Source organism: Antennarius striatus, chromosome 17 (assembly GCF_040054535.1).
Source record: "Antennarius striatus isolate MH-2024 chromosome 17, ASM4005453v1, whole genome shotgun sequence".
Taxonomy (NCBI): Eukaryota; Metazoa; Chordata; class Actinopteri; order Lophiiformes; family Antennariidae; genus Antennarius; species Antennarius striatus.
Genome location: NC_090792.1, coordinates 14,732,491 through 14,742,315, shown reverse-complemented (window position 1 = coordinate 14,742,315; position 9,825 = coordinate 14,732,491). Strand labels below are relative to the sequence as shown.

At 39.4% G+C, this 9,825-nt stretch overlaps 1 protein-coding gene across 1 annotated transcript in view; it reads left to right on the top strand.

Moving 5' to 3' along the window:
* Nucleotides 1–487: 487 nt before the first annotated feature.
* The window catches only part of cdin1 (CDAN1 interacting nuclease 1), a 53,110-nt gene continuing 43,772 nt past the window's right edge, over nt 488–9,825 (top strand). The window contains exons 1-2 of the mRNA XM_068339081.1: nt 488–560; nt 808–931. Coding sequence (XP_068195182.1) covers nt 831–931 — 101 coding nt within the window. The 5' untranslated portion in view covers nt 488–560; nt 808–830. The remainder of the gene's footprint in view (nt 561–807; nt 932–9,825) is intronic.

Here is a 9,825-nt window from a genome sequence, read left to right as displayed (position 1 = left end):
GTTTTTATTTGTAATATAAAAAAATGTATTAATCTACTCTCATTTTAGCTCAAATTTTCCGTTTAGATATACGATTTGCACAAAGGAACAGGGCTGAAACTGTCCATAAAAACTGACATTACTGATAAATATTGGAGTCACTGTATATCGTTGCATATGTATTCAAATGAGCTCATGCTTTCCTCCTTCCCGTGCCTGTTTCTGACACATCCCTCTGAGTCTCCTCCCCCGTACAGTTTAATGACTTTCATATTTGTTTCATTCTGTGCGACGGCAGAATTTTCGATGAGCGTTGCAAAACAACCAACGTCCATTAATTTAAAGAATCTGAACTTCTACCATTCAGCTTGACGAAAATCCACGAATGCCTCGCAGATGCAGCAAGTGTGTCTCTTTGTTGGATACCGCCTTCTCGCTGCAAATCGACCAATCGCCTGCGTGTATACTCAGTCGCTTGGTAGAATTAACCAATCAACACGCTGTTCACACCAAAGTAACCCCTTCAACTTCCTAGCGGGAAGCGGCTAAAGGGAAACGTTCACAGACTGCAGGAATCGGGGGTAAAGCGGTCCTTTACGCCTTATTTATTACTATGTGACATATTTGACATTGTTTTGCCTATGATAGCAATTCAGCAATCCTTCGTAAATGACACATAATGATTTATATTGCGCAATGTGTTGCGTCAGGCGTTAACATCTACGTTAGGTTAGCAATGCAGGTACAGCTGTTTTTGACAGCTGGCAAGTCAGACTGCAAGTGACATCAGTTAATCAAACTCTCTCTCTCGCTGATTGTAATTTTAAGATACGGCAGACAATCAAAGGAAGATGAGACTTTCCCGAGCTGAATATAAAGAGATAGTGAGATGGACTGAACATCTGAGACCCACACGCCAATCTATGAAGATGCTGCAGGAAAGATTTCCAAAGTAAGCAGTTCAACACTGGGCTCCGTTATTTATCTTCCTTACTTGTGCTAACCTATTGTATGTATCTATAGGTCTGTGTGTTAATGCATGTGTATGCTAGGGGCTAGAAGCTCTACACGCATAAACATCTGAACACATAGAAGCTTCAAATTCACAGGAAATGTGCTTTATAAAATAATTTATACAAGCTATACAAGAACAATAAGATGTATAGATATACAGTATGTAAATATTTTTGAACTCCCCATAGCAGTATCAGGTCCCCGCATATTTTTATTTTTAATTTTCAATTATAACATGTTAATATCACTATTTAATTCCATACAGGTTTTAGCACCGACTTCCACTATTCCACTATTAGCCAATGTTTTGCCATGCAGTGCTTGCAAATCCACAAATCGAAGAGAGAGGTTAATGGTTGTGTTTGCCTTTCTCCTTGACACTGAGGGCCCTCACTTTATTGAACGTAACATGTGTAATCCCCCAAGGCCACCAGGACACCAGGGCTGATATCGTCGAGGTCACATACAAAGTCGTATGTATTTGGAGCTTCCTTTTTCCATCGTGCCCTAATCACCAATCTAAGAGAAGGTATCAGGGCCCCAAAGGGGACATGCCCGAGTTTGCCTTTGTTCTCGCTGTCAGCAATTTACAGAATATGTCATGCGTGTAAAGTTCATCCAATATCCTGTATGGTTAACACAACACTTAGTCTTATTCATATTTATAGCATCATTCCTCTTTTTTTCCTCCTAATCCAGACTGCTTAAAAACACAGTCCATGTTCCAGTTTTTTACAAAGTGGTACTGGTGGGTGTAATAATTAAAGGAAAACATCGGACAGTTTTCATTCCAATAATTTTGCACGATCTCTCTCTCTCTCTCCCAGAGGTGCTGGCTCTTTTGTTTAGTCTTGCTGGTTATTGTTATTATTTCATTCACCATAACCAATCTTGGGGAGGCCCTTGCTCTTTAAAATCCCTGAGTCTCATCACTGGGGCTGACAGACAGGCATAGCAGCGTTGTTTTCACAGCCTGCAAAATTATTCTGGTTGTCCAATCAGCTGAGCTGGGCTCTGGAGTTTTAGTGATTGGACTGGCAGGAAATCAGGCTCTTAAGACATAACATATCGACTAGGCCATCCATCATCTCTTAGCATGCGCTCAGGCACGGCAGTCAGCCACCCCCCACCCCACACTCCTCCTGTCCCCTCGGACTGTGTGGGAGCCCTGCCACTGCGTAAATATTGGCCAGGCAGGAGCTGGCGAGGGAGATGTTGGAGGAGGGCTAGTGTTTTGTTATGGACAAGCTTACACTCCAGGGGTGGGCAAAAAAATTGGTTAGGCTACGAATAAAAAAAAGGTGGACAAGTCAGGTATCAGGATATCAAATATTAAATTTTGTCCGAAATGCTTTCCAAATAATGCAAGCAATGTTGATTGAAATGTAGATTTTGGCATACCGGTGTCATGACAGAGATTTAAATTTTTTTTGTAAGTGGTATGGGCCATATTTTCATTGAACAGGACACTCGTATTAAATTAACAATTAATTGATAATTAAGTAATAAGTTTTTCAACCATGAAATATTGTTTCTTATCATTTTACGATGACTTCTAAACATAGCACCAATCAGTATCCAGAATTTTAGAGCAGGAGATTGGAATTAGCTACGATTACTTGTCTGTCATTGACTATGACGATGTAATCATATTTTGATGAATTCTTGCTACCATGTTACAGTTATAAAGTTTTGCTGGTTTACTAAGTTGATACTTCAAATCATTCTTTTAAAGAAACAAAAAAATGACTTATGACATCAATAAATGATATTTGGTGTTATTACATATAATTTTTCTATTTTACACATTCTTTTCTATAACTGTGCATCGATACGGGGAGATAAGATTCTCATTGATATCCTGATCATTATGATATTCTCCATCTGACCTTGTAATTTCGTAGTACTATCTGTATAATAATAAAGATCTTTAATCTTAATCTTTAATCTTAAACTTATTGGCCAGTATTATTTCTTTTCCAGTGATGTAGATTAATATGAATGGCCTAAAGCCACCTCAGATCACTGGATTGAGTTCATTTCATAATCATTGCTTTGTATTGGGGAGGGAACTTCATACTTTGAACAAAATGATTGTTATCGGCCATTTCAAGGTAATTTCCACGGAAGGTCTGTTGTACCATAAGTATGGGTAGTGGGAGGAGAGAAGGAGTGTCTCATAGACAGACAGAAAGTGTGGAGTCCCTCATCTGTAACGGCTGCATAACACAGATGTTCGGAGTCATCTGTCAGTCTGGCCCTCTTGCCGAGTCCGAGCTGCTCTTTGGGGAAGAGAATTGGACACGGTGCTGTCACTTTTTACCCCCACTCACAATGGAGGGACATGCAAATAGCAGTCCCCGTTCCTGCCCTCTCTTCCTTGCCCTCCTCTTAGCCAGCCGTGATGTCCTGCCTAGTATCTGGATCAGGGTTGGGAGGGGTGTGGAGATGGGGGGGGGGCTGGGCGTGGGGGGGGGGGGGGGGGGTTGACATCAGTCCCGCTACGTCCTTCTCTTGCCACATATTAGAATTGGAAATGATGGTCTGCTCTCTGAGGGCTTTCCTGGCTTCTCTTGGGTGTAGAGGGGACCTCCGTCCTTCCACCCTTTGTCCCTGGAGAAAGTCTGTGTAGGAAGGGCAAGAGAAAGAGGGAGGGAGCGTGAGTCCTCTGTGTCCTTCTGTGCTATAATATGAATGAATTTGGGTGTAATGATTGCCCCCTCTTTAAAATGCCATTCAGCTCACTCCTCATATGGCTTTCACATCATGAAGGTAGGAGGGTGTGCAGAAAGGGGCAGATGCCTCTTTTTTTTTTTTTTAGATGGAGGGGGTTAAAAGTAAAGTGTGAAGCATCCCTCCTCTGTAAACACACTCTCTTTCAACAACACACACACACACACACACAGATCCCCAGTGAGGAGTCCCTGAACGTTTTTCGAATCGGGCCCTAATGTGCCGTTTTCATCAGCGCTGAGGCGGGCTGCAATATGGTGCCGCGGCTCACTCTGGGAATATGAATGTTGATTAAGCATGCATTCAGCCTTTTGAAATTCTGAAGAAGTGTCAGAATAATGGATGTTGAGCAAATGTCAAGCATTTGTTAATTTCTCTGTTATTTGGGGTTTATCTAGCATGATCTTTGGAGGGAAAGCGGGGACAGGGTTGTTATGGCATGTGCCATTGATATGGTGATTTCCTGGCTACAGACACTTTGTTTTTGATGGTAATATCTAGGCTCAGGATGAAGCTTAGGGACTCACTCATTGATTATTTATCGTGGCTGTAGTGTTTGTCTCTGTTTTTTTACAAGCTTGTTAAACCTCAGGATTTGGTAGATGCATTAAACTGGCAAATTCTTTTTGAATTTTGGGTGATTTTGTAGCTCAAGAATTCAGTGAAACGTGACGGACTGATTTTTTTTTTTTTTTTTATTGGCTCTTTGGTAGAGGACATACATTTTAAGTAAATATAGAAATATGTAGTTTTTGTAGTTATTTCTACAAATATTTTATTTATCTTTTATAGGTTTATATGTGTAGATTTTTTTATAGGACATATTTAAGGGAATTATTTTTTTCATTGTTGTCCAAGATAAATATAAATATTAAATGTTAACATTCATTCACAAATTATTCTCCAAAAAGAAAAGTTACCGCAGATATTCGCAATGAAAACCTTTAAACATTCACTAAATAATAGGAGATGCTGACCGTTTCATATTTTTTAACATATCACAAAATAAGTTCTTACGGATCAACTCTCATTGCTGTTAAACTTCAATTAAGAGAATCTGCAGCATTTGGTTATTGTTTTTTTGTTAAATTTATCTCTCCAAATGTCATTTTCTTTCAGGGATTCTTTTTGTCTCACAGGTATTCCAATTGGTGAGCTGGTGATGTCATACCTGTAGCCATTGCTTTTTTTTTCCTGTGAGCTAGTGAGCTAGTAAAAATAATTTCCCCATGGAGATGATTAAAGCGAATTTTTTCTTTCTTCTTCTTCTATCGCAAATTATCATGTTGCAAATACATGTAGGTGGAACAATATCATCCATGCTGAAGGACTGTTCTGCCTTTCTATATTTTACTGTGATTTCCACAATTGTGGAATGAGTTGCACTTTGTATTTATTATGAAAGTAGAATTCTACAGCTACTTGGTAGCCTGAACATGGCAATGACATAACCCAGAGAGTGATCTGGTGCAGAGTCTGTGGAGACAGCCCTGACAGCCTCCAGTCAGCAGCCCAACACCTCTGGCTGCCTGTATTGAACACAACACAAACTGGCAGTCAGGCTTAGGGGTACAACTGTTGAAGGCTGAGAGGATGGCAAACTAATTCACCAGCTTTATGTGGTTAGACGCCCATTGAAAAGGTGACGGGATGAGTTTAATGTGAACAGAAGAGCAATGTAGAAAGAGAAGCTGTGCTGAGTTTACAACTTCATGTCAGGCTAAGGAGTTCATGAATAATAGATGTAATCAATTACTTGATTAGGAACCACAGGAATGACTACTTCCTCATGACATCTAAGGGACGTTGTCCAAGCACACTCCATACATCGTAAAGTCACTTTGGCTCAGTGGTCTAAAAGCCCTGAGGTAAGCAGCCTGTTGCTCAGGTGTAACAGTTATAACTAATCCCACTTGAAGAATCAATGTCTTTTGTTGGGTTCTTGGACAGAATCAAACGTTAGTAATAAAGGAAGATACTATATGTATCTGACTAATGAATTATCAACCCGATGATGGGATATTTATATTGTCGCCTGTCGGTCAGTAATTTCATTATAGCTAATTAAGATAGCCAAATTGGTTGAATTAACTTAACAAGTGCAGCATCTTTACACTCCCACACTATAGGTGGCAGTATGTTCCGTTCAGATTGGTTCGTTATGTGCCAGTGGCACAATAGAGAGGAGGAAGAAGAGGAAGAACAAAGGCTACATGCTGTCTAATTGCTACCAGTGGTTAGAGTCACATGGTGTAACTCTGAGAGCCAAACGCGTCGTCGCTCCTGCGGAAGCTTTTTTGCGGCATCCACAGGACAACAACACAATTTCAATTTGTAGCACATGTTCAACAAAGTGTCAGACAAGAGGGAATTGCAACAAATCTCTTCACAGCAGTGGAGTTCTAAATCATTCATCTTTGGTCACTACATCACTTTAGCCCTTCTTATTACCATATTTGCTTGAAATACTGTTGATGAGCTTCGTTTAAGCACAAAAAAGTGACATGATGCTACCTTCTATCAGTCATGAGAAGCAGGTAATCAACAGTTATGGCACTGTTTGAAAAAACCCCAAAAAGAACAGTGTCAGGGTAAACTATTGACACAGGAGATAACTTGACCGCAGTTCTGATATCATCCCTCGACCACAAAGTCAGACACACACTGTGCTCCATTTTAGCTGGATATCAGTGGTTGAGGTTCTTTTTCCCTGGATTCTTTTTGCATAGTGGGATCAGTTGCAAAAAAAAAAGAGAAAAGAAAATGAATGAAACATATTGCCTAGAATGGTACAAGTTCCCCAGCCACGCTTGGAGGAGTAGGCAGTTGGTCAGTGTAATGTGCTTCATTGCCAGACCAGTGGATGCTCGCCATTTGACAGATAGCAAGGACCTCAGCAATGACAATAATTACACCACGACAATGGCAATGCACCATTATAGGTCTAACATGTTTTGTCACAGCAAGAGTAATGAGGAACACTCCCTTTCCAGAGGACTTACAATTAGGGTGGCGACTGTGAGGTCGTTCTAGCTCTTTTTACCATCATTATATAATGGTTCTGACATCTCAGGGCGCCTCAGCAGAGAGAAACTTTAAGGCTTGTAATAAACTTGTGGGGGCTGCGTGGGGGTCATATTTTTCTATCTGTTCGGACAATATTTGGCAATGAGATGCCCTGTTCTTCCTCTGCTAAAGCCATTTCAGTCCACACAGGCTTGTAGGTCTCTGCTCTCCTACAGAGGGGCTGGTTGGTCATTATCCGTAAATGTAGCGGAATGTACTCTGTGTGGTTAGCAAAGCTTTCTTCATTCATCAAAATATGAATGAAAATGTTGTTTTGTCATACTGTACATTCTAATACATAGTAATTCAAATTAATACTGTTTTAAATTGAACATCACACATGTTGTTACATTAATTGCAAAGGGTTTAAGTTTACAGTTGATGTGCAAGAAAAAATTTGAATTCCAAATATATGGGCTTATTGTGTAAGTATTTGTTTGACGCTGCATGATAGATTTGTATCTGTGTTTGTTTATATCTCTTGTCAAAATATAGAACATTCATACATTAATACATAGACTTTTTTTGGGGGGAGTACACATTTAGTTTAGCTGATGATGACGGTAAGGCTTAACTGAGAACCAGATGTTAGCATTTTGCCTATCAGCATGTGTAATTAGCAGCATTTGCATATCTAGGGTATTTAAACCCACATTCAGCTTTTTTTTTTTTTTTTACTTTATAAAATATTGATACATAGGAAATGAAATGCTTAATATATTATTATCATCGCATTGACTTGAATAAACCCTCAAGCGAGATATTAATCCTAAATATGCCAGGAACGCTTTGTCAATAATTAGAGTAATAAAGGTGTGGATTTCAAAAGAGCAAGGTATTGAAACCAAGCTCTAAAACCGCGCGTTTTCAAAGAGTTAATCATTCCCTTAATGTCAATCTATTTTCAAAATGGCTTTACAACCATTAGTAAAAATATGTGTTTTGCCTCAATTAGCCAGAACCATACCCTAAAGTGTTACACCACGCAGCACTCCCTGCATACAGATCCACCAAATGCTAAGTATTGTCGCAGCATATGATACCAATGCCATTAGCCAGGTGGCTTTCATTACCGAAATTACAGCTATTGTTTATAATTAATTATTTGTAAATAGGAAGATTCCAAATATAATTGATTGCTCAGATTCACCCCCCCCCGCCCCCAACCCCACCGTTTCCCATTAATTAGGTTGATGGGGACTTGAAGGCATTTCGCTGTTATTCTGCTACATGCTTTTGAGACGCCCCGATACGCGCCGCGAAAACGAGCCAGGAGATAAAGCAATTCAGCGCTCAAATGTGAATTTGTCAGATCCGTAACCAGTGGACAGCCTGACTTAATAGAGCCTAAAGCACTGACCAGACAGGCATACCAACTCTGTGACAAAGTGAAAGTCCTTAATTGTTTTTAATTTAATCTGCTGTCTTACTATTTTGGGTTGCCGGTGCATATTAATGCTCTGTCTTCTGTTGTAAGGAAGGGTAATTAGGTTGAGAATGAATTATTCCCTAACCACTGTTCTGTCTCCCAACCTTCTGTTCCCCCCACTTTTCTAATTTATATCCAAGAGGGAGAGGTTTTTTTTTCCCCCTCTCTCTCATAAGGTCATAGTAGGCATCCTCAGCACTGTCACACACTCATTGGATTTCATTTTCAAATAATCTAATTGTTTGGTTTTATAGATTTTAAACACCAAACTGGTGAAATCAAGGGGGACAGTGATGGATGGATGTAACTGAAAGCTAACAGAAGCATTAAATATAAGCTTTGCTAAGAGTTCAGGTTCTTCCAGCCTCTGTTCTGGCCCAGAGCTTGGTGTGGGATTAATTCTGACAATCAATCCATCAATAATGTTAAATAAACGGCATCAGTGTAAACATCTTATCTTTCACTTCCTCGCATATAAAATATCATTCTGCTATGTTCATGATGTGCACAGATGTTGTTAAATTGCTCATTACCTTTGTTTATGGCCCAAAAAGCAACAAATACATGAATCTGGTTTTGTGATAGCATTATTTTATTTGTTTACTCAATTTATAACTGAGAAGCTATAGTTGCAGGTGTTACAGTTAAAATGTGATGCTACAGATCAGATTCCTATAGCTAGCTCAATATTTTAGCATCAAGTGAACATAGTGCGACCAGGAGAGCACAGTTTGGGTTTACACAAACGTAAAATTTCCACTAAAATATTGTAAATCGTATGTGTTCTTCCGAATTTGCATTTTTAAGTTTTCGATGTCGGCATTTTGTCCAGTTTTGATGTCAGCAAAGGTCTGAAAGAAAAACAAAAGTTCCGAAAGTTTTAGTGTTTTTGAAACAGATATGTTTTCCCAGATATTTAAAGCAATTTAAGTCTCTTTAAAGTTAACTGGGAATAGATTTAGCAATTACGCAGTAATCACGCTCATTTTAGAGAGTAATCCATTTAAAACTTAACAGATGTCTATTCCGACGGGGGAATCACGATGGTCCCATGCCAACAATGAGGCTGTAATGTTGTTGAAATGCTCAGGTGCAAGGTTGAAGTGTGGAAGAATTTTTTTTCTTCCTTTAAGTGTCCACATGTTGACAGTTGACCATTTAATGGCTCACTTAATTACCACAGTTCCTTCGTCCCCTACCATCATCATACCGCAATGAATGCTGGATTTTTTTTTTTTTTACTTCAAACGATTATTCCTTCACTTTTGTGACTTCAACTTTTTTGGTGGACCAAACTCATCTGTGTGATACATTTAAGCCCTGGGGATGAGAATTAGCTGTTCTCCAGCCAGAGCTGCAAAGTTGTTTAAAAATCGGCTCCTGGAGAACTCAATATGACGTCTTTGGTGCGGTAAGTCACCATAAACTCGCAAAACTATTCCAGTAGTTAAAATACTTTTGTTATGATATGGTCACAGACTGAGACTCCAAACAGAAATCAGTGTTTCCTTTGGCTTAGATTACATGTCAAGTGGTTGTTTTATAGTTTATAGCAGAGCTGCGTGACATTGTAAAAAGATTACATTGCGTCATTTTTCTTTTCT